This window comes from Theobroma umbraticum, unplaced genomic scaffold (assembly GCF_002168275.2).
Source record: "Theobroma umbraticum cultivar Fairchild unplaced genomic scaffold, ASM216827v3 scaffold_30.0, whole genome shotgun sequence".
Lineage (NCBI taxonomy): Eukaryota > Viridiplantae > Streptophyta > Magnoliopsida > Malvales > Malvaceae > Theobroma > Theobroma umbraticum.
In genome coordinates, this window is record NW_018397254.1 from 1,001,554 (window position 1) to 1,024,595 (window position 23,042).

The 23,042-nt window shown below is 38.7% G+C and overlaps 4 protein-coding genes and 1 long non-coding RNA gene across 8 annotated transcripts; 4 read left to right on the top strand and 1 right to left on the bottom strand.

The window, feature by feature from the left end:
• Window positions 1-1,400: 1,400 nt before the first annotated feature.
• Window positions 1,401-2,246, top strand: LOC149527686 (uncharacterized). Its single transcript, XR_016350978.1, has 3 exons — window positions 1,401-1,504; window positions 1,600-1,655; window positions 1,828-2,246. It is a non-coding gene; the product is annotated as an uncharacterized LOC149527686 (long non-coding RNA).
• Window positions 2,247-3,254: 1,008 nt separating this feature from the next.
• LOC110420873 (protein KINESIN LIGHT CHAIN-RELATED 1-like) lies at window positions 3,255-6,663 on the top strand. 2 transcript variants are annotated; one of them, XM_021434271.1, is made up of 4 exons: window positions 3,255-3,381; window positions 3,473-4,165; window positions 4,864-5,772; window positions 6,169-6,663. In XM_021434271.1, the coding sequence occupies exons 2-4, from the start codon at window positions 3,543-3,545 to the stop codon at window positions 6,401-6,403; spliced, it is 1,767 nt and encodes a 588-aa protein (XP_021289946.1). In that variant the 5' UTR covers window positions 3,255-3,381; window positions 3,473-3,542; the 3' UTR covers window positions 6,404-6,663. The 2 variants fall into 2 exon arrangements, with proteins under 2 accessions (XP_021289946.1, XP_021289938.1); XM_021434263.2 differs by having other exon boundaries at window positions 3,261-4,165.
• A 3,997-nt stretch (window positions 6,664-10,660) lies between these two features.
• SWEET7 (Nodulin MtN3 family protein) lies at window positions 10,661-13,456 on the top strand. The gene is made up of 5 exons (XM_021428276.2): window positions 10,661-11,142; window positions 11,259-11,295; window positions 11,643-12,024; window positions 12,356-12,475; window positions 13,046-13,456. The coding sequence occupies exons 1-5, from the start codon at window positions 11,094-11,096 to the stop codon at window positions 13,223-13,225; spliced, it is 768 nt and encodes a 255-aa protein (XP_021283951.1). The 5' UTR covers window positions 10,661-11,093; the 3' UTR covers window positions 13,226-13,456.
• Window positions 13,457-14,466: 1,010 nt separating this feature from the next.
• Window positions 14,467-18,306, top strand: CDKE;1 (cyclin-dependent kinase E;1). Of its 2 annotated transcripts, none has more exons than XM_021444388.2 (3): window positions 14,467-14,662; window positions 14,769-14,890; window positions 16,652-18,306. In XM_021444388.2, exon 3 carries the CDS (start codon window positions 16,766-16,768, stop codon window positions 18,209-18,211), a length of 1,446 nt encoding a protein of 481 aa, XP_021300063.1. In that variant the 5' UTR covers window positions 14,467-14,662; window positions 14,769-14,890; window positions 16,652-16,765; the 3' UTR covers window positions 18,212-18,306. The 2 variants fall into 2 exon arrangements, with proteins under 2 accessions (XP_021300063.1, XP_021300071.1); XM_021444396.2 differs by having other exon boundaries at window positions 14,789-14,890.
• An 824-nt stretch (window positions 18,307-19,130) lies between these two features.
• LOC110428524 (Plant regulator RWP-RK family protein) lies at window positions 19,131-23,032 on the bottom strand. 2 transcript variants are annotated; one of them, XM_021444369.2, is made up of 4 exons: window positions 21,852-23,032; window positions 21,603-21,650; window positions 20,551-21,484; window positions 19,131-20,404 (listed from the first exon to the last, which is right to left on the bottom strand). In XM_021444369.2, the coding sequence occupies exons 1-4, from the start codon at window positions 22,368-22,370 to the stop codon at window positions 19,257-19,259; spliced, it is 2,649 nt and encodes an 882-aa protein (XP_021300044.1). In that variant the 5' UTR covers window positions 22,371-23,032; the 3' UTR covers window positions 19,131-19,256. The 2 variants fall into 2 exon arrangements, with proteins under 2 accessions (XP_021300044.1, XP_021300049.1); XM_021444374.1 differs by having other exon boundaries at window positions 21,603-21,661; window positions 21,852-21,990.
• Window positions 23,033-23,042: the final 10 nt, after the last annotated feature.

Sequence of the window (23,042 nt, forward strand, 5' to 3'; positions counted from 1 at the left end):
ATGAAGGGTATCTTAAATTATCACTAAGCAGATTGATTAAAGTTGGTTTTTTAGGAAAAAAGGTGGGGAAGGTTGAGTGGTCAACTTAAGCAAGGTGCAGTAACTTAATGCGATATGACTGCCACTTCCATTTTATGTTGATGCCAACAAAAATCCAAGGAGTGGATGAGCTTTCATTTCCTTTCAGTGAAGGCCCTCTACATGAGAGATGGGCTTTGTCCCATTGTGAATGTGACAGAGAAAAAGCTAACCAAATGTAGAGCTGCTGGTTATTGTACTGATATTGATGCAGTAAGCGTTCATCTTGAATAGCAGACACCGAACAGCAAGCTGTTCCTGTATTGTTTGACGATCAATTGGAGCACTTATCCACCAAGGGTTGTCATAATCAAGTGCCTCTGCAAATCTTCAAAAGACTGATTAACTTGATCAGTGCAATTGCATGGACTACAATTTGACAGGGAACCCGAAAGATATCAGCCATTAATATATGTAACAGTCGAAATTCTTTGGTCACAGGAAGCCCTAATTTAATAAGAGCAAGCTGCATGAAGTAATTATTATAATCCAGCTGTTTAGTTTCTAATTATAGCCTTGGTAGTGCCAGCCATCTGTTTCTCAGTTTGCCAGCAAAAATCTGATGATGTTGGAGATGAAGTTTGTCTTAGTAATTGGATTGATTCCAGTTCGCCTCGACAAAAGAACATTACCATCATTTCTTCCATCTAGGGAAAATTAATTTAATATTAGCCATTACCGGTGCTGATATGATCTACATTTATAGGATATTAGAGTGTAGCCTATCTTTTAAAGTTGTATTGCAATTGCTTCACTTACTATAGCCTTTCCAGATAGTATTATACTGATAAAGATCTACTACATGACAAGAAGCAACTCAATTAAGTCTGATCAAATTAGTATTGTGAACCTTTGTGCAAGATCAGATGACATATATCATTCAGTGAAGCACTTGGGTGTTGATTAAACATGGAAATCACTTTGTAACTATATTGGCTCATGATAAGGACAGCAGTTGACAGACTAACATTGGATCAGAGCAAATTGCATTTGGTTCTGGTATAGAGTCAATAAGGGATCATTCACGAGATTGTTGACACTTTTGAAAGATTTAATGCGAATGCCTATAAAGAAAGACTATATGTGTAGAGCTAATTGATCCATGCAAAGGTTGATTGCTACCTAACAATTGCTTTTGGCAGATATATAAGGTAAAACCTAAGATTTATGAGGTGACAGAAATTAGTGCATCTGACTTTGTGGTATTTGCTAATGGATGTTGCATTTTCATCATTATTCTACAAAGCTTTCGAGTATTTTGCCATATAGAAACAGTGGGCTTGACTTGACACCCTTTAACAACCAATCTATAAATCTGCATTTTTCTCCTCCATTTTGACATCACTACCCGCAGCATCCAGCATGGGTCCTTATGCTAAAACCATGATTCTCCTTCTCCTTCTAGTCTATCTCGATCCTTTCATAGGTGAGCAAAATATTTCCATGCATTCCAAGTAAAGTAGTTAAGCAAATTTCTAGGCAGTTCAAGAGGTGATTAACGAAGTTTTGTATATTCTGCAGGCAGAGTCAAGGCCATGGAGCATGCTGCAACTGCAGCAAACTCTGCAACTAATAAGGTATGTTAACATCAAAGGATGTCAACGTTTTGTATCAGTCATAAACATTCATAACTTTATACTACTAATTTGAATACCATAATTTTTAATAAAACTGATTAGACATGAGTATAAATGTATCTCTAACTCAAAAAATGACAATGGTTCCTAACATACAATGACTGTTTTGAAGGGTATGAATCAAGTGAAAATGAGGAAGCTGACACTAGAAGTTGACACTCTAAGGGACTATAACCCGATTCCAAATCCTAAACATGAACCACCGCCGAAAGGAAAATCTGGAGCACCAGCAGGAGGTGGCAACTGAACCTGAGCTATATAAGCTAGTATTTTAATTCAAAGTTGAAGGCCCTCGAGAAGGATTACTTTCTTCTACTACTAAACTATGCTCTTTTGGTGGCCCTTGAGAAGTACTACTTTCTTGTACTACTAAACTATGCTCTTTTGGTGGCTTTTGAATCTACGAAGTTGCTTTCTTCTTCTTTTTGGGGATTGTCTGTAAGCTCTATGAGCAATTTTAATTGCTTCCAAGTTATGAATAAATGTAAATAATGGGTGTCTCATGGGCGTATTCAAGTCTTTTCTTCCTTATATTCTGTGTGCTAATTACAATTACGCATCAGATCTTGAACCAGGAGAGAATCCCATCTGGCTGGCTATTCCCTTCTGTCTTTTTCTCCGCCACAGCTGGCTATTTCCTCTGCTGTCTTGACCCTAAATTAATTACTATTTATATGAAAACTTAGCTAAAGAAATGGTGTTGACAGATAGACTGTCTGCTTTGTTTCAATAAAGAAAACCAAATGACTCATTGCTCTTTGATTCCATCTTTCATGAAGGTTTTACAGCAAAAAACTTGCATCATCGGTGATCTCCTTTGAGAGAGCAAATATTGTTGTTATTGTAGCTAATGTTAGCATAGCCAACTCATTAAAATGCAAAAAGAAATGGTGATGGTTACTGGAGGAGAGGAGGAAGACGTTAAGCAGCAAGCTTAAAGGAAGCCTGTGAAAATGGTTTGAGTGCAGCAAACTGCTGAATAAAACAAAATAAACTTCCAATTTCCAATACAGAAACAAAGAAAGAAAAAGGCACCTTTTGTGGTGAAGAGTGCACCAACATCTCAGCTTTTTTTCATTCATTGTTTTGGATTATGATGTTGCGACTTTTGTCACTCTCTCTCCCTCTCCCCTCCATTGTAAGAGAAGAATTTTGTCTAAATTAAGTAAATGTATCAAATCTGATATATGGTCATGTAATAGGATCCATGCATCTTATCTCATATGATAATGCAAAAATATTTACTTTTATAGTAGTTATATTATTTAAAAAACGTGTGAATTAAAACGACGCCGTTTAGAAGATAGACGACAGCCGCAAGGAAGCAGTGTCAACCAACGCTATTTTCCCACGTGGCAGGCGTCTAATGGTCATGCCTGAGAGCGTCGGAAACGGCACGGATTTATCCCCAAAAAACAAGGCAGTTGAAAAGTAGGTAGTGGATCTTATTATTACCAGTTACAGGTTACGGCTATCTATTGTATCAACTTGACTACTTCTACTGCTACTTAAGTTACCATCCGTTCGTTCGTTCGTTGCTTGTCTGTTGGACGATAGTTGTGCAACTTACCATTTTGTCCTCGCACACAATACATAATCACGAGACTGACCCCAAACCTTCCTCGAAGTTGAACTTCACAAAAGAGACTGGTGGCCTGTTCTAATCGTAAATCCTTTTCCTTTCCTTTGTTTGTTTTTTTTTTTGTTTCAATTCGTTTTATCTCTGAACTCTCATTTCTCTCCTTTTATCGAATCAGGCAATTTCTCTTTCCTCTTTCAAAATCAAATTTCTAGTTTAGGATTTCCTATTTTATTTGTTTTCAACCAATGCCGGGCCTCGTCTCCGTTAAGTCTCCACCCGACGCGCCACCACTACGAATTTCAGTTCCGGAGCAGGCACCGCTACATAATCCACCACGGACTCCCAATAAAAAGGTTCCATCTCCTTCCCCTTCCCGATCTAAGCCTTCCCCCGCCCGCTCCGCCAAGAAACCTCCACCCGAGTCACCCAACCCGGATGATTCCTCACTAGACAACCCGGATCTCGGACCCTTTTTACTCAAATTGGCCCGAGACACTATTGCTTCCGGTGAGGGTCCTAGTAAGGCTTTGGACTACGCGATTCGAGCGGCGAAGTCGTTCGAGAGATGCGCCGTGGAAGGTGAGCCCAGCTTGGATCTGGCGATGAGCTTGCACGTGCTGGCGGCGATTTATTGCAGCTTGGGGAGGTTCGATGAGGCGGTTCCGGTGCTGGAGCGGGCGATTCAAGTACCCGATGTGGATCGGGGCCCCGATCACGCGTTGGCTGCGTTTTCGGGGCATATGCAGCTGGGGGACACGTACTCGATGCTGGGTCAAGTGGAGAAGTCGATTGGGTGCTACGAAGAAGGGCTAAAGATTCAGATCCAGGCTCTGGGAGAGACCGATGCGAGAGTTGGCGAGACTTGCAGGTTATTATACTATCTTTCTATAATGAGTTATTGTTAAGATTTAGGAGATTTGGGATTTTTTGGGTGTTTGTGTTCAATCGGGAAAGGCGCAGATTTGGACTATCTGGGGGGCGATACAGAGATAGTGAGAGGGAAAAGGGGAAGGGGTTATATGGTAATTTTGGTTGAGTGCAATGAAATCAGCTCCTCATTGTGATTCGAAGCATTAGGGAAGGAGATTTATTTTCTTGGGATTAAATATGGCCACCATTTTCTGTATCGCTCCTTTTAAGGAAATGTGTACACTTTCTTTAAAAAAGACTGAATTTGACTCTTTTATACATCCGATTCCTCTGGCTTTCCAGAGGATTAATCCCAAGAAAATAAGTTTCTTGTCTTTGGAATTACTGAATGGATCATGGGATTTAACTTTAAAACTGCAGGGATAGTAGTTGTCCTTAAACTAGAATATGGTTCATTGTCTTTGGAATTACTGAATGGATCATGGGATTTAACTTTAAAAATGCAGGGATACTAGTGAAGGTTTATGTCTAGCTGGATGTATTTACTTTTCCCTACAGGGATTCTTGGTATTGACTTTTGTTTTGCAATAGATTTGTTGTATTTCCATGTTTTCCCCAGAATGAATGTGTTTGTGCATAAAATAGTATGATTTTTGGTTACATCAATTGTATGTTCATGATTAATGGTAATGATAGGTACTTGGCTGAGGCCCATGTTCAAGCAATGCAATTTGATAAAGCTGAAGAATTGTGCAAGAAAACTCTTGAAATTCATCGTGCCCACAGTGAACCAGCATCGCTGGAAGAGGCAGCTGATCGCCGGTTGATGGCACTCGTATGTGAGGCAAAGGGAGATTATGAAGCAGCCCTTGAGCATCTTGTCCTAGCCAGCATGGCAATGATCGCTAATGGACAGGAGAATGAAGTCGCTGCTATTGATGTCAGCATTGGCAATATTTATATGTCTTTATGTCGCTTCGATGAGGCTGTCTTCTCCTACCAGAAGGCACTAACAGTATTCAAGTCATCGAAGGGTGACAACCACCCTTCAGTTGCCTCTGTTTTTGTACGTCTTGCTGACCTATACCACAGGACAGGGAAGCTCCGAGAATCAAAGTCCTATTGTGAAAATGCCCTGAGGATCTTTGCAAAACCTGTGCCTGGAACCACAGCAGAAGAGATAGCAGGTGGGTTAACAGAAATTTCTGCCATATACGAATCTGTGGATGAGCCTGAGGAGGCATTGAAGCTGTTGCAGAAGGCAATGAAGTTGTTGGAAGATAAACCAGGACAGCAAAGCACAATTGCTGGAATTGAAGCACGGATGGGGGTTATGTTTTACATTCTTGGGAGGTATGAAGAGGCAAGGAACTCTTTTGAGAGTGCAGTAGCAAAGCTTAGAGCAAGCGGGGAGAGGAAGTCAGCTTTCTTTGGGGTTATGTTGAACCAAATGGGCTTGGCTTGTGTCCAATTGTTCAAGATAGATGAGGCTGCTGAGTTGTTTGAAGAAGCAAGAGCGATTCTTGAGCAGGAATGTGGCCCATGTCATCAAGATACTCTGGGAGTATATAGCAATCTTGCAGCAACTTATGATGCTATGGGAAGGTATTGAATATTTTAAACTACTCTGCATCTAATTTTACTCAACCTAGCTTATGATTGACATGCATGGAGATCATTGGTATTAATTTGTCTTGCAATGGATTGTAGGCTTTGATTGCAGACAAAATGGAAATAAAAGAAGGAATGAACTGAATATGGGAGTGAAAGTTTGATATAGCAGTTCCCATTTAGTTCTATCACATATTCTTAAAATTATCTCAGCATCTAAAGAAGACATAGTAAGCACGGATGAATGTGATATGCTTTTATATTACAATGCTTCTAATTGTTCTTAATGTTTTATTTTTAGTTTCCTCTATGACTGTTTTAAATCCAGAATTTAAATACTCGTTGGATTGTGTACCATTAATTGGTAATAATCTTTTGATGGAAATTCAGGGTTGAAGATGCAATTGAGATCTTGGAGTACGTACTAAAATTGCGAGAAGAAAAACTTGGTATTGCAAATCCTGATTTTGAAGATGAAAAGAGTAGGCTGGCTGAGCTCCTGAAAGAAGCAGGCAGGTCCAGAAACAGGAAAGCAAAATCACTGGAAAACCTCATCGATCCCAGCTCAAGGAGGACGAAGAAAGAGGGGGCAAAAAGATGGCCTGGTTTGGGTTTTAGAATTTGAAGGTGTTCCACCAAGCCCATATCTATTTCCTTTTCAACATATGCACATTCTGTAACATAGAAGATCATGTATAGTGTCACAACTTTTAATTTGTTGAGCTTCCCTGTTTTTCAGGCTTGAAATCTTATTTGATTTGTTGTTATTTTTTTTTCCTTCTGTTATTAATTGTTTCATTGTATGTCTGTGATGTGCTCTTGAAATTGGAAAGAACTGTTCATTTGAGTGAATAAATCTGATCATGATGTTTTGATTTCTTTCTATTCATTGCTCAAGCATGTACAACTCTGAAGAGTTAGCAAATGGAAAACAAAATCTGATATCCAAAATTTTGTGGAACCATTCACTTCTCTCTCTGTATGATTGGTTTGTATTGAAATCCTGAATTTCTGCTTAATTGGCAGAAAGTTCTTAAACAAGGTGAATTAGTTCACCTGACAGTGAATTAGTAGGATAATTCAACCTGTTAGCTTCAACTAATTCAACAACCAACCTTACCTGAAATATAATTGTCTACAAAGTGTCTGTTTCTCTGTTTCTTTGATTTTCTGCGTCTAATTACATCTGGCATGAAAGATCATTGTGACATCAGTCCATGACAACACCTGTTAGGCCCTGTTATCCCACTTGCCAGTGACTGGTTCTGGCTGGAAGATACCTCTGCAGGAGGAGCAGGCTATGACCCCGACCCAACTTGAATTGGCCCATCAAGCCAGATTGCGGGCTGCAGTGCATTAAAATACTAGTAACTTAAAACACCATAAATTTTTGTTTTAGCAGCAGAAAAATTGGGTAATCTAAAAAATCATTAATCATTATCTATGTATTAAGATAAATAAACATAAAGTAAAACATTATTTTGCCGCAAAAGGCCAAAAGACCTCTTACATCTTACATCTTTATGGAAAGATCTTTAAACAGTTGTAGGCTAGCATTAGGAATATTCTCCTCTCCCAATCCTAGCTCCATCAAAGGTTATGCTTAATCCTTTGTTTAAGGAGGAAAAATTCGGGGGGAGATGGATGCAGAATACTGTCCAATCAATCCTTTTCTTATTTTTTGGTTTCTTGGGACAATTCCAGGGCAGAGAAAATCAAAGAACTTCAGCACTGCATTAAAGTTTTTCGGTTTGAGAGATCAAGCAAACACTATTAAATTAAACAAAAATTCCATCTTAGCAGAACCCATAGGTGGAATCATCTTTAAGTGCTAGAAATAAATAAGCTTATTATTGCAAGGAAAAGAAAAAATATATATGCTTAAGCCACATTTGACACCCAGAAAAATGTATTATAATTAGACCTTTTGACCATTAAATCTCTTATTCTCCAAGAGATTTCATCCCCCATTTTATATGGATATTAAAGCCATATAATGCGCAATAACTTAAAATAATATACTTCTTTAAAGACATATGATGCTCGTGACTATTCAAGAAATAATGATTCTTTGAAGCAATCTAACTCTTTTGGAGCCACGTCCATGATTCTGGTTGATCATTCTAACTTAAATAAATCATAGGGCTTATCTTCAGAAATTTTTGTCTTTTTCCCTCTTCTGTCATATCATGTTAGTTATATTCTCAATTTCTGCCCTCTTTAGTTCTTGCAAATAACCAAAATCTAGCGTAGGGGCAATTGGTTTATTTGGCCAGCAAAATTCCAAAAGCCTTGAATTCTCTCCACCTCGACCATACAATGTGGTTTTTCACTGTTAGAAGCCAACTAGTCTCACTTTAAACTCAGGAATTCATTGCATTTTTTCGGGTTTGTAATTATTTGTCTCGAAACGTTAAAGCTGAACAAAACAGGAATCCAAAAAAAAAAAGAAAAAAAGAAATGCAGGGCTGAGATTAAATAAGTTTATCATCACAAACTGGGAAGATCATGAATATTGTCCATCCCTTTTCTTCTAGAAGGAATAGGTTAGGTTTTTGGATGAATAATCAATATTCCATGTCTAACCGAAAGGAAAGAGGAAGCAAAAGTTGAGCAGGTATTCTTGTTTTGGCAAAACATTTGCAAATTTTAGATTTTACATAGGGGCGGTAATAGAATGCGACTTTCACTTAGAAAATTGAGAATGTGATGTTAATTTCTAATTTTATGTTACGAGAAAAAAAGAATAAAGTAATGGATGCCACGATTTGTAATCTTCACCATATTCATGTCTCATCTTTCATTTTTTTTTCCTTTGCACTTTCCAATCACCTGCAATTTTAGGTGAAAGAAAGAAAGAAAAGTGAGGGTCCCAATCAGAATGTGATTCATTGCAGACCCTAAACGATCGCTTCCTGGAGATGAAAGAATATGTTCATGTCCAATTCCAGCTGCTCACATTGACTTGGGGTGGGGGGAGGAGTGCCCTGTTTCTCGACAAGGACTCGGTTCCTGGGCCACTTGTTCAGGTCCTGGTCATGTGCTGTGATCTTACCATTTGTCTAGCAGACATGATCCATCACAACTGTGATGGAACTTTTCATTGGTGGAACATTATTGGTGGTGATTTTTCGGTTTTGTGAAGATCCAACATAGGTGAGTTGGATCTCTCTTTTACCTTTTTGTTTTTCTTTCGGGTGTGAATAAATTCTCCTAATAAAAACAAAACATGCACAGTGAGAAGAATACCCGAGAAAAGAAAGCAGACAAGAGCCTTAACCAAGGGGCAATAGTTTGTGATACTCGGGAATGACTATTAGGAAGAATTATTCCTTCTTTTTACTCCCTCTTCATCACTTTTAGGTCTAAAATGTCACTTTAAATGAACCTTTGCATACAATAGTAGACCTTAAAGAGTATTTTTGAGTTTAAAAAAGAGAGAATAAGATGACAGATGGACAGTAAGATATGAGAATCTAATTTTATTGATAACCAGACAATCAAATTACCAAGTAACATGGAGCAGTTCTGCAGCTCAAAACGGTCTAATTATTGCCTGAAAATTCCCAGCTTTGATTAATTTTCTTAACAGCAAGGGGGAAGCATCAATGGAAATTGCTCTGCATATAGCTTCTGGGAAATGAATGGCCCTTATCTTGACTTTGAAGCAAAGGAACATCAATGGTTTGTGAAGATAATGTTGAGATCGAAAGCAGCAACCTAATCTTTTTACTCTATTGAGCCCTGCAGATTAATTACCTCTCTAGTATTAGCTTGTCCACTATAATAGTTTCAGTTAACATAGAGCTAACCACAGTCTTTCAAGTCCGACTTTCAAAGGCTTTGGATGTCAGTATCCAACTCGAGTTTTGCAACTTTGGTTCACAGCAAGTTGAAGTCAGATTCATGTATCTCAACTCTGGTTCTCGCATAATGATTGCATAAAAGATTAACAAGTTAAAGGTAATCACAACAGTGCTAGGACAAAGAATAGGAATACCACACACCTCTTTGAAAATTGGAGTCTTCCAACTCTCCATCACCTCTCAACCCATCCATTGTTAGCACTCTGAAACATGAGAAATGTTGATAGCAGTTACATGTTACCTTCTTTTGGCCAGAAAAGTCATGTGTTTTTTTCAACTTTGAAATGGCCGTCTCAATTGCAGGACATCACTGTGAAGCACTTGGATTAATTTCCATGTATTATCATAGTATTACGGCTCACTTAATGGTGAATGTTAGGTGATGGAATTTGATTTCCAGCACTTACTGCATGTCCAGCTCATATTCTTACCATGACCCACCTGTATATTCACAGCAATAACAGTTCAAAGTTTCAACATAGCAGATATCAGCCAAAAATTTGTCAGAAACGTCTAAAAGTCTTAGCTATACCACTTTCATGTATATGCCATTTATTCCACATTGAAATTAATACTGGTGTAAATGGAATATTATTAATGCCATTAATGCTATTGAAGTCTCAAAAGTCAGATATGTTTCTGCATAATCGAATTATATATGGGATATTACTAGTATAATGTAATTAGCATGCCTCAGGGTGATAAATGCATTCCCTATAAAGCATAAATGAGCTGCACCATTCTGAGAAAGCATAGCTGCCATTCCGCCTTTCAAAACTTTCATTGTCCTTATGTAGTAAAGGTTAATCTTGGCCTTTTAACTTCATTGGGGGAGTGCTCCAATCATCAAAAATGGCAGCCAGATGTCTGTCCGAGCCCCCCTGACACTATTTCAAAACCATATGGATTTTGGATAAGCTAGACTTGTATCAATGGAAATAGCAGTGAAGACCATTGGCTATTAGAATAAAAGCCATGAGGAAATAAGTCACTATCTGAACTGAAGCCTATCACTGGGTTTTCAGAATCTCGAATGCAGTGCCAGCACCGCATCGCCTCCTAAACGACCCGACCTCTCGAGAGATAGAGAGAGGGGTTTTCTTTCTTTGATTCTTTCCCTCCATCATGGCACTTTTTCCAAGCGTTTTATTGCTACAGATTTTACGACTCAGTACTTGTCATGCAAGTGACCAACCAGTTTTTGATACTTGCCAAACCTAAGCTCACATGAGACAGCCCCACACCGAAGTGGACACCGACGCACTAATACCTCTTTGCATATATATGTGTACAAACTCATAAACGTCTCATCCATATCCATTCTATGTTGAAAATCTTCAGATAAACGATCCCTTTTGCTCTCTCTCGTTCTCTCTCTCTTTCTGCCCTTTTTCTCTCTAATTTTCTGCAATTGTCTAGTTAAAATTCATTCCTCTACAGCTTACAGCCATGGTCTCCCACCTAGTCAACACTATCCGAAATGTAGTTGGGATCACAGGTACGTTAGTTTGGCCTCCACAACACAGAACTCATGCTTTAAGTATACTACTTGCTTAATTTCGATCTATTGGAAGGCTAAACTAATGGGTGACTGGTTCTTCTGCCTCATTCCAGGGAACGTCATCTCACTCTTCCTGTTCTTGTCTCCAGTGTAAGCTTCGCCTTTAACATAATCTTTTCAAAAGCACAGTGATTTCCCTTTTGGCTTTTTTACCCCTGAAAATGAAGAGGGAAAAGGCATAAGAGCATCCCTTGTCAGTGGAAACCGAGAAGACGTTATTGCCTATAGCGGTGACCCATTTAAAGGGCATTGTTGGCTTTTTAATGTCAAGTGTGTCCAAATTAAAGGGCAATAATCAACCTACCATAAGTTTTGTTAGTCAACAACAATGGGTTGATTTGTTGATTTTCCTTTTTCCAAATATAAGCCTGATTAAATTAATGCGTTTAGCTGGTTTTTGTTATCTCTTTGTGGTTAATGACATTTAATTTTTGCAGGCCAACTTTTGTTCGAATTTGGAAGAAAGGGTCAGTGGAGCAGTTCTCGCCAACTCCATACCTAGCAACCTTAATCAATTGCATGGTTTGGGTCATTTACGGACTCCCGATGGTGCACCCCAACAGCACCCTGGTTGTGACCATCAATGGCACAGGGACCGCCATTGAGTTCATGTATATATCCCTCTTTTTGATCTTCTGTCCTGACAAGAAGAAGGGACTCAAAGTGCTGCTAATTGTGCTTGTCGAGCTAATTTTCATTGCCCTTGTCACCGCCCTGGTTCTAACCCTAGTTCACACCACTGAACGCCGCTCCATGGTCGTTGGAATCATAGCAGTCTTGTTCAACATCACGATGTATGCTTCGCCTTTATCGGTCATGGTTAGTATCACATAGAGCTTCGCTACCATAAACTAAAGACAGGAGAGAGTGTAAATAACTAAAATATAATTGCACCTATACTAAAAGAAATGCATGCCCTTCCATTTACTTTACTTTGTTTGAGTTTGGGTAGACGACAGTTACATAGTTTTTGCATTATTTCCCGGGCCTGGATACTCTTAGTTGTACTAACTAGAATTTTATTGCTTTTACCATATTAAGAGAAGAGCTTGTTACGTTAATGAAGGTGCAGGATTGATGAAGAGGATAGTCTAATTTATATATATATATATATATATATATATATATATATATTTGGTTGGTGGTGCAGAGACTGGTGATCTCGACGAAAAGTGTGGAGTATATGCCATTTTTCCTCTCCCTGGCTTCCCTTGGCAATGGTGTTATCTGGACTACTTACGCTTTCCTTCCTCTTGACCCTTTCATTGCTGTAAGTTACACAATCAGTCTTTACCTTTCTCCTTTCCCTTTTGACTTCTTCATGTCTAAGAACTCCGAAGAGAAGAAACTAGAATGATGCCAAGATGGTGTCATATAATAGCCTCGTTAGAAGAGCTTTTATTTATTAGTAGGTATCTCAATATTGATTATTTCCTCTCCACGGAACTAATTACCACTTTGGTGATAACATATTTTCAAGCAACATTTGGCAAAATGACAATCTTGATCGAATGTCATTGATTTCCTTAACTCAATATTTTTAGTATTATTTGATATATAGTAGGCCTGCTGTGTGGTATAAGTCAATTAATCGGCATCCTGTAATCTTATTTATGCAAAAACACATTAAAGGGGGAAGACGGGGAGGGGGAGGTTGATATTTTTGTGTCCTTCTGGTAGGTTTTAGGCACCTCTCATATATCATGTGCCTTCTTACAAGAAAGGCAAGGTAAAATGGCCCCTTGGAAAGGCCATGTGGGTTACATTAAATCAAAGCTGTCGTCTTTCAAAGTCACAATCATGCTTGAAAGCTGATGGGTTTTCTGGTTTTCCTTTCCAGGTTCCAAATGGACTGGGCACGTTGTTTAGTTTAGCCCAGCTTTTGTTGTACGCCATATATTACAAATCCACCAAGAGAATCATAGCAGCAAGGAAAGAGACCAAGATGGAGCTTAACCTGTCCGAGGTGGTCGTCGTCAGTGGAGATATCGATCCCAAAAAGGCCGGCAGGGCCCCTTAGAGACCCATCTCCTATATAAACATACCCCAACAATATCAACATATATATATATATATATATATATATATATATAAAGAGAGAGGGTTTGTTTTTGTCGTGAACATCGCCATAGACATGGTGCTATCAGTCATGTTAAGTTTCTTAAAAATCATTGTGTAGCCCAACTCGTATAACCCAAGGGGGTTTTTCTCCAATCCAAGTAATAAGAGGTTGCTTCAGAGTTCAAACTAACCAGATATGATCTTTTCCTTTACTGATTACGTGTAGAAAACTGTTAATTTGGTTGCCAAAACTGTAAAGAGATTGCCACTTTAATTCGTTACCCTTCTGTATCTGATTTTGTCACACTCTTAGGTTACTAAAAAGCGGGAAAGATTAACACACTTTATAGCAACCTCTTCATCGAATTTCCTCCTCTAACTCAGTGATTCGATTTTAGGGTAGCATCTTCAGACACTCACATCTATTATCGAGTTGTTGATTTAGAAGTATACATCTGACATAGTAATTAATTGAAATTAGTAAAAAAAAAATTTAATTACTACATAATGGTTTACTTAAATATACTTAAATCGAATATTATCTAAGATCGTTCTAAATATTAAAGTACAAAATTCGATATGTTTAGAGATATCAATAGATACTTTATAATTATGTACCCTACATTATAAAACAAAGTTAAATAAAATCAAGATATTCTATAATCGAATTCAAATACTAAAATTACTACCCATAATAGGTTCGAGTAATAAAACTATTACGTTTTATAGATTTAGATAGAAGCTTTAAGATATCCATTATCAAAATTCAATTATGAATAATAATTTTTTATAATAAATTTTATTTTTATATATTTTTTTTATAATTAATTTAATATTTACTAAAACCATCTTGATTTTATATTTTAATTTTTTATAAATTTATTCTAATTTATTAATCTACCTGTATTTAACAGAAGCCGTGTAAAATATAACGATAACTATTACTATAATAATTTAAAAATTTAATCCAATATTTGTAAGATTTGAGTTAAAATATCTTTAAAGTAACGGATACCAAATATGCTAAAACCAACAAAAACGCTGTCGTTTCAGCGCTATAAACCACAAAAGTCCCCCATGATGAATTACCCAGATTTGTTTCAGTTACTCGATTCGGGAAAGTAGAAGTTCTCCGACCAAGGGCATTTATGTTATTTCAGGTCTGTCCCAAATTATTATTATAATTTTTCCTTGTGCGGAAACGAAGACCCAATTAAAAATCCCCACTTTCCCTACTCTTCCCTGAGACCCTTCTTCCTGGCTCATTTTTCCATTTTAGCAACTGGAAGAATCAGATAAAAGATAATTAATATTTCTTTCAGTTTCAGCCTTATTTATTTTACTTTATTGTTTAAACAGTTTGATTCGAGGAACCCTAGTTTCCCCAACTTCAAAGGTAATATAAGACGGTGATTTTATTTTATTTTAATTTTTGATAGTTGCTATAATTTTTATTTTGGATATATTCATTTGCAAAGGTCAAATTTAGTGTTTTTTATTAGACTAATCGAAAAGGTTCAAGCTTTGGGAGAAGGTCATTTCCGAAACGGAGACTCTCGATTGAACCCGTGGCATGCAATATCTGAAGCGATGCCGTCGTCCTTCTTATTCAACAAATTTTGTGGTATTCTTTTTTCTCAGATTTCTTATTTGTTTTTCGATTTAATTGTGAAGAACAAAATCGGATTTTTTTTTTTTTGACGTTGGGTGAATATGATTTCTGTCTTGTTTTGATTTGGTAATAATGCAATCCTAAATTTCAAATTTTAGGAAATTATAGAAACTAACTATGTGATTTGAGCTGTAATATCTCATTTTTGTTCGCTGATTTTCGTTCTTAATTAGTTAATTAAGTTTGATAATCATGGTTAAACTTATTCAGCTTTGTTTGATGTTAAAAGAAAGGATAAATTACCCTACCTCCTTAAGTTTGGCCCATAGTGTTTCCGTTACTTTAATGATGTAGCAATACTTTTAAGGATAATTTTACCCAACCAAACATTTTTAGTATCTCTGTTACTTGCATGAACTCATTGTTGGCGCGATTAAGCTCTTTCAAACTTTTAAGGGAAGAAGAAAAACTCATTGTTTCTTAAACGCGGCCAGTTGATGATCCAGATGGATTTCCAAAGGTCCCATAGCCATTGTTGCTCTCATCTTTGTTGCTGTTTCTTGTGTTACTTTTGCTGCTAGTTCCATTATCACTTTTTGTATCAATTGTTGGAACTAAAGCAGTGACCGGTTTCTCATCAGTTCCTGACTTGCCAGGTTCATCATCAGATGCAACCTGATTACCTGTTTTCTCTATCTTCACCCCCAATAAAAATCTTCTGCCATTAGCTTGACAATGCAACAATAACCATCCCAGGAAAAACAGAATCAGAAGTACCCTCTTCATGATCAACCTATCCTGTCTGATCAATAATAAGATCAAATGATTATTAACAAAGGTACTTCAATAAAAAAGCTGATTTATTAATGAAACTAAAATACCTTATCTTCCTTCTGCAATTTTCATTTGATGAAGCTAGTAAATATTGCTTTCCAGGGTAGAATTTTATAGACTGAAAAATTGTGCTTAATCATGATTAGGAAAACCAATATGTAGTGGAGTAATGGAGTAATATCACAAATTTTTGGCCTTATTGGAAGGGCATTTTACACCTGTTTTGTTAGTGGAAATGATAGTGGTTCCATGGATAAACACTAAACGAAACTCAACTGACGTTTCTGGTAATGGGGTGAGGTGTACGGTTTTATGAAAAGCAAATGATGCCATGCCACGCGGAGGAACAGGCGTCGTGGCTGGTCCAGTTGGAGAGGAGGTTGCCGTGAGTGTCGACTTGGAGTTGAAAGAGAGTGAGGGCATTCGTGTTGTTTGGGGAAGAAGGAGAGGAGAAGGAAAGACGAAGAAGATAAAGGAAAAGAGTGGAGAGAAAGAAGGAAAATTGGGAAAGGGGTTGATAAGGGGAAGTTCAATGTTCTGAAAATCTAAAAAAACTTTAACCCTAAGCTATTGGTGTGGGGAGAGGTTGAAGAGACAAAGGAGATGAACAGTGGGTAGTGACGTTTTATGCAATGGGTATTTTGGACATTTTATGTTATTTGTTAACGCCTTTTATATTTTTGGAGCGGGCTGTTTATTGTCAATACTAATGGACCCACGTATAATTATGAGCAAAACCTAAGATGGTAGGGTTAATTTACGCTAAAAGAAACCTGTTTAATAATATGATAAGGTAGAAATCAGGCTCATTTATCAAGAAATCTCCATTTTTTTTTAAAGATAAAAAGTCAATCTTTGTAGAATTAGATATAGTTGTTTACCCGTTGGAGTATGTGATTGATGAGTTCCTTGACATTATTTTGCTGCTATGAATTTCAGGGAATCACATTTATGAGCTGGAATAGGAGATCCTGGCGTTATGAGCTTATCATCTTGGTGTGGTGAGCTGTATAGTTAGGTGCTGATAGTTCATGCCATAAAAGGACCGGAACCATGGGAGATGGTAATAATACCTCGGGCAGAGGCATTGCAGCCAACAATACTACCTCGTCCAGCAATAGTGAGAAGCCAGAATGGCTGCAGCAGTACAATCTGCTTGGAAAGATTGGTGAAGGTACTTATGGTCTTGTGTTCCTGGCAAGAATCAAGTCTCAAACAAATCGAGGAAAGTGCATTGCCATAAAGAAGTTCAAACAGTCCAAGGATGGGGATGGTGTATCACCCACTGCCATTCGTGAAATCATGTTGCTTCGGGAGATTACACATGAGAATGTTGTGAAGCTTGTGAATGTACACATTAATCACGCAGATATGTCGTTATATCTGGCTTTTGATTATGCTGAATATGACCTCTATGAAATCATTAGGCACCACCGGGACAAGGTTAACCATGCCATCAACCAGTACACCGTTAAATCATTGCTCTGGCAGCTGCTTAATGGACTGAACTATCTCCACAGCAACTGGATCATACATAGAGATCTAAAGCCATCAAATATATTGGTTATGGGTGATGGTGATGAACAAGGAGTAGTCAAAATTGCTGATTTTGGACTGGCAAGGATTTATCAAGCTCCCTTGAAGCCATTATCTGAAAATGGTGTGGTCGTAACTATTTGGTATCGTGCACCTGAGTTGCTTCTTGGTGCGAAGCACTATACTAGCGCTGTTGATATGTGGGCTGTTGGATGCATTTTTGCTGAGCTTTTGACTTTGAAGCCACTTTTTCAAGGAGCAGAAGCCAAATCCACGCCAAATCCTTTTCAACTTGATCAGCTGGACAAGATATTTAAGATTTTAGGCCATCCCACCCTAGAAAAGTGGCCTACGCTTGGAAATCTTCCACATTGGCAGTCAGATTCGCAGCACATTCAAGGACACAAGTATGATAATGCTGGACTTCATAGTGTTGTCCATCTTTCTCTCAAAAGTCATGCATTTGACCTCTTATCTAAAATGCTTGAATATGATCCTCGAAAGCGTATTACAGCAGCGCAGGCCTTAGAGCATGAGTACTTTAGGATTGAACCCCTACCAGGTCGCAATGCACTGGTACCCAGCCAACCTGGAGAGAAAATAGTCAATTATCCTACTCGTCCGGTAGACCAGAACACTGATTTTGAAGGGACGACTAGCATTCAACAATCACAACCCGTGTCATCTGGAAATGCAGTTGCTGGCAACATGGGAGGTGCTCATGCAGGGAGAAATGGTTCTGTCAATCGGCCTATGCCAGCTCCCATGCAAAGAATGCCTCAGGGCATGATGGCTTATAATTTCCCAGCTCAGGCTGGAGTTGCTGGTGGAATGAATCCAGGAGGCATCCCAATGCAGCGGAATATTGCTGCCCAAGCCCATCAGCAGCAACAGTTGAGAAGGAAAGATCCAGGAATGAACATGCCTGGATACCCTCCACAGCAAAAATCAAGACGCCTGTAAGAACTGAACATCTAATGTGTTGATCATCGGAATGTAATTGAGCAAGATGTTGTATTCTTTCAATTTCAGTATAAGATTAAACTTATTTTATGGAATTTACAACCTGTTGACCTACGAGATCTGTGACTTATCAGTGTGAGCTCTTTGCCTGTAAATACTAACCATGCTTCAAATTTGAAGTCATGATCTGCAGGCCTGTGAGCTCCCTCAAGAGCGAAATGTCTGTTCTCAATATCAGCGTTGGATAGCCTGGCTGTTCATGTTTGATGAATATTATCGAAGCTGCAGCTATTTATGTGTTGCAATTTTTTTCTCGAGGACTCAAGGACCAGGGGCAGGGGTTGAGTCTTTTGACCTTTCAGAGGGCTCCAAAACTCAAACGTTACAGATCTCAAACCTGTTAACTCTCTGTTGTTACGAGGGAAAACGTGCTGCAACTACTCACATCTCACCTGAGAATTATTTAACAAAATCATCTTGACATCATTAACATGGTCGTATTAGAAGAAACTTGATGGAGTTTCTATTCTAGTTCTGGTATTCCTTGACCTTTAAGACGTTAATGGAATAGACAATTAACTTATGAGAACGTTAAACTTGGAAGTTTCATGAAAAAGATCGCCACCCTGCCTGCTTACCCTGAGTTATCATAAATCTAGTCATAGCCGGAGATAGAGCCTCGCTGGTTTCCAATTGGGTTTGTCACCCTCGGACATCTCTGCACCGACGAATAATTAGATGCTCTAAGATTGTATGTTCCATTTGGAAGAGAAATTGTCATACATTAGGAGAGAACTGACTCGAAAAATTTGCCCAGGTTTTACTTGGATTTGATCTCCCAGCAGAACAATCTTAAGAAGAGAATTCCAGTTGATTGCACCTTCTCTTATATTTTTCTTAGCTAAGACGAGAAGTGGGATTTTATAGCTCAAAAAGGAAAAGTTTCTTGCAACTTGAGAAAGCTCTTGGAACCAAAATCTGCACTGTCAATCTCCTAGAATTCTAGGACTACAAGAATGACAGTCTAAATATATGTACAACCTAATCATAACTCTCCAGTACTCTCACAGGAACTTCCTAGATTGGCCATCGCGTCATGAACAGACAACCTAATGATATTGCGACCTGATGATCTTGAAACATCTAGACACTCCTGAAGGTCAGCATCGCAGGCTATCAATACCCATTCACTATCGTCATCCAAATACTTGACATCAAAAGTACCCACCTCCAGCTTCAGCCTCTTGGCCACTTCCTCTTTCAGTTCCACTATACCCGAACTTAAGGAGATCCGAAATCTAATTATATCTTCTCTGTAAGTAGCCTTAATGGTCACGCTCCTCACTTCCTGCCTAGCTGTTACATGGGGAGTTGTCTGAGTAAAAGCAGCCATGGCTTGCTTGAGGGCCAGATCAGTACATGGAGGTGGTGTCCAACTAGATTCTGGAAATCTCTCATCAATACCAACATCTGCCGCTGAAGGACATAGGTTTCTCAAGTCTTTAGAACTTCCAGCATCCTCCACTAGCATACCTCCAAATGGCTCTTGAGGCTCTGTTGCCACAAGGGCTTCGGGCATTGAGAACGTAGCCGGTATATTCAGTTCGCCTAAAGGTTGAAAGGCCAATTCTGGAGAGCCTCGTGCTTTAAAGCATTGCTCTTGGATGGAACTAAGTGGATCCTTGGTAGCAGCACTTTCAATTGCAGGGCTACCTTGGCATGAACCATGAGAAGTAGGCGTCCCAGCACTCTCTTCTCTTGAACCACTCCCTGTTTTGGATCTGTTTGCCCCTTTATTTAAGTCCGGTGAAGGCCCATTCTGCTGAGGGAAAAGTTCTTGGCTCAATGTCCTCCCTGCCAGCAACTGATCTTCCACCAAAGCTTGTCCATTACTTACTGGTGTCCTACATGTGGGCAAATCATATTTTTCACCTTGGGCATCAGAAGGTTTGGAGTTCGGTGAGTTTTGTTGATTGGACCCATTCAAACTGGTTGGCCATGAAATGGAGCCAACAGCAACTGGGAGTGGACTTGTAGCAATTGAAGTTAAACCAAATGCTCCGTCAGCACCTTGGACAGATTCTATAACATGTTTTAGCTTAGTGAGGGAACGGTTGACTTTGTTGATCTTACGAGATGGCCACCGGGAGATCCCATGCTGCCTGCAGATGCGCTTCATTGTTGTAGGACAAACTGTAAAGCAAGAATCTCCCTGAGCCAACAGTCCATTTCAATAGGTACCAAAAAATATATTCCATTTTATATACATATATATCAGCATCTTTTAGGTAATGTAAGTTAAAAAGCAAAGAAATTTTTCAAAAAGCGCATATGCATACCACCAAGGCTCTTTGCAGCATCTTTGAGACTCCCCGCAAAATACTGTTGGAGCACCTCCAGACTAATTGATTTCTCAGTTTTCCCACGTTTTCTCTCTGATTTTTTTACATCTTTGTTCTGTGGAAGACAAACAGGATTTTGGCTTCCACTAGCAACAACATTGCCTCCATCAGTTGCAGGGTCAAAAGTCACAATTAATTGCTGTTTTGATGAGTCTAATTGCAGTTCTCCTCTGTTTGGTGAAGTGTTGGGCACAGGTGGTGACTTCACAGATGGAGGAATTGGAATAGATTCAAGTCTTGAATCAAGCGTTTCATCTGAAAAAGCTTCAATAATTTCGATAGATCCTTCATCCTCTTCAAGTTCGGCTCCAGAAGCAACCTTAAGACTTTGGAAATGCTGCTTCATTGTTGCCAGTATGGACCCCAACAAAGTCTGTTGTTCATTGCTGTCAGCAATAGCAGGAGGCAGAAAAAATTCTAGAACATAATCATCATCTCCAGTATAAGAACTCTGTAAGCAGATTGCAAAACAGCTGGTTAATCTAAACATGCGTGCATAGTGTACTAGGGGGTACTCAGTTTTGCAGAATTGGGTAATGTCTGCGCAAAAGCATGAGTTGCGCGATAAAAATGCCCTCCCAGCAACCCCCTGACCCTTTTGTAGGTGATGCTCAAGACAAGCCTCCCGAAAACCCCACATGTGAGCATCAACAACATAGAATGCCACATCAGTTGTTGACATGCAGACTTGTCCCATGCAACTACCATCAAAGCTTGTACAGCTTTTCTTCAGACCACCACCATAAGCCAGAACACTGCGATGCCTGCAAGGGACCCACGTCTGAGCCAAAGGTAGTTTGTAAGTTTCACAGACCACTGTTAAAATCTCCAAAATTTTAGCCAGTGCATTTTGGCGATTTTCATTGCAAATCTGGTACAAAAACATTAGTTTGTCAGAATAGAGAGAAGAAATGATAAACAACACAAAACATATCTTTTCAATATCCAAAAAGAATAACATGTTTGACAAAATTACAATTGCAGCTCACCTGAGTGCTTGGAGGATCCAATATATCTGAACTTTTTAGATTCACTGCCTGCATAAGAACTGAAATCACGTGACTGAGGAATTTCATAGTATTTTAAATTAGAAATATTTGCTAAGAATCAGAGCTTAACAATGCAAGAAAAAATGTATTCTATAAAAAGTCCTCAAGGAATGGACTGGTGATTTAGCACTAATTAAATAAGAAAACTATATGAGCCTAGGATGCATGGAAAAGGGAAAGAAACCCAACCTCAAGTGCTTTGCATACTTTATCAACCTCAGGTGCATAGTTAATCTTCTGTGAAGTCATTATGAGCTCAAGTACACCAACACACGACTGTCCAGAAGGTTCAAAGACTGGCAATGCCAAGGTTCCCCGAACATTGTAATGCAAAGCATGATCAAGCCGAGAATACTCTTTGCTGGAATAATACTGCACATTTGGAGTCCATTCTGGCAATTTTTGACGGAAAACACGGCCAGGAAGCCCAAGCTGTCCATCACTCTCTCCATCCACAGAAAACATGTACATCAAAGAAACCATCCTATACTGATGCAGTCCATTGCTATGCGGATCAAGGACAAAGGGTTGCCCCGAAGTAGTAAGCATATACCGACCCCCACTCTTTATAGGTGCCCAAACCTGAGCTAGAACATGTTGTTCAGTTGAATCTTTGAAGTAGCGCAGTGCCTGAGTCATTCTCTCTTTAATCACACAATAACTATCTGGGTTCTCAAGGGGCAGCAGTCCCAAAAATGAAGAAGGCATCCCTCTCTTATCATTGTCCTCCTTTGGGTTTTCCTTTACCGGCTTGGGAGTACCTGCATTTAGTATAATTTCAAAAACAAAACAAGTCAGTTAAGCAACAGGAGCTCTGCTAAATTAAATATGTGTACAGCTTCTAGTATGATGTTATGGAATAGACTAAGACCAGAAAATTATAAAAATTCAGGTGCTGGACCATTTAACTTGAAGGCATGGTGTATCCAAAATACATAAGACCCAAAAGAAAAAAATTAAGGGAAAGACAGAAAACTCATTGCAGGCAATAGAACCTCGATAAAAGAAAAATCCCAAGCTGAGAAGGTAACAAGCAGCAGCTAGCTCAGAAGTTTTAAATAATGGTTTACGTAGGTGCTAGAGAAAATACTAGGGAAGAAAAAGCAAACAAACTAAACTATACGTTTTCATTATTGGTTCAATTTCCTTATTCTATGGGGTTGGTTAAGCCACCAAGAAAATTGGAACTCGTTTTATATTTCCATTGAAGAATCGTCTTACTCTCCAGCTCTTGAACAACCAAATGAAGCTCTGAAAACTCAGAGACCAGAAGCCATGTTAAAGATCAGCAACATCTTAACAGAGCAAAGTTTCCAATTTTTCAGGGTTACCAATTTCCAAGAAAACAAAATAAGATCAAATTCGACCAAGACAGACCAA

What these genes read in the sequence shown, in the direction of transcription:
- SWEET7 (XM_021428276.2), top strand. Translation starts at nt 11,094, where the DNA reads ATGGTCTCCCACCTAGTCAACACTATCCGAAATGTAGTTGGGATCACA. An exon ending in TTCCTGTTCTTGTCTCCAGT is followed by an intron (nt 11,296 to 11,642) that starts GTAAGCTTCGCC and finishes TAATTTTTGCAG; the next exon opens with GCCAACTTTTGTTCGAATTT. An exon ending in CTCTTGACCCTTTCATTGCT is followed by an intron (nt 12,476 to 13,045) that starts GTAAGTTACACA and finishes TTTCCTTTCCAG; the next exon opens with GTTCCAAATGGACTGGGCAC.
- LOC110420873 (XM_021434271.1), top strand. Translation starts at nt 3,543, where the DNA reads ATGCCGGGCCTCGTCTCCGTTAAGTCTCCACCCGACGCGCCACCACTA. An exon ending in AGAGTTGGCGAGACTTGCAG is followed by an intron (nt 4,166 to 4,863) that starts GTTATTATACTA and finishes TGGTAATGATAG; the next exon opens with GTACTTGGCTGAGGCCCATG. An exon ending in ACTTATGATGCTATGGGAAG is followed by an intron (nt 5,773 to 6,168) that starts GTATTGAATATT and finishes ATGGAAATTCAG; the next exon opens with GGTTGAAGATGCAATTGAGA.
- LOC110428524 (XM_021444369.2), bottom strand. Translation starts at nt 22,370, where the DNA reads ATGCCTTCTTCATTTTTGGGACTGCTGCCCCTTGAGAACCCAGATAGT. An exon ending in TGGATCCTCCAAGCACTCAG is followed by an intron (nt 21,485 to 21,602) that starts GTGAGCTGCAAT and finishes TTTTTGTACCAG; the next exon opens with ATTTGCAATGAAAATCGCCA. An exon ending in TGCTGCAAAGAGCCTTGGTG is followed by an intron (nt 20,405 to 20,550) that starts GTATGCATATGC and finishes CTTGCTTTACAG; the next exon opens with TTTGTCCTACAACAATGAAG.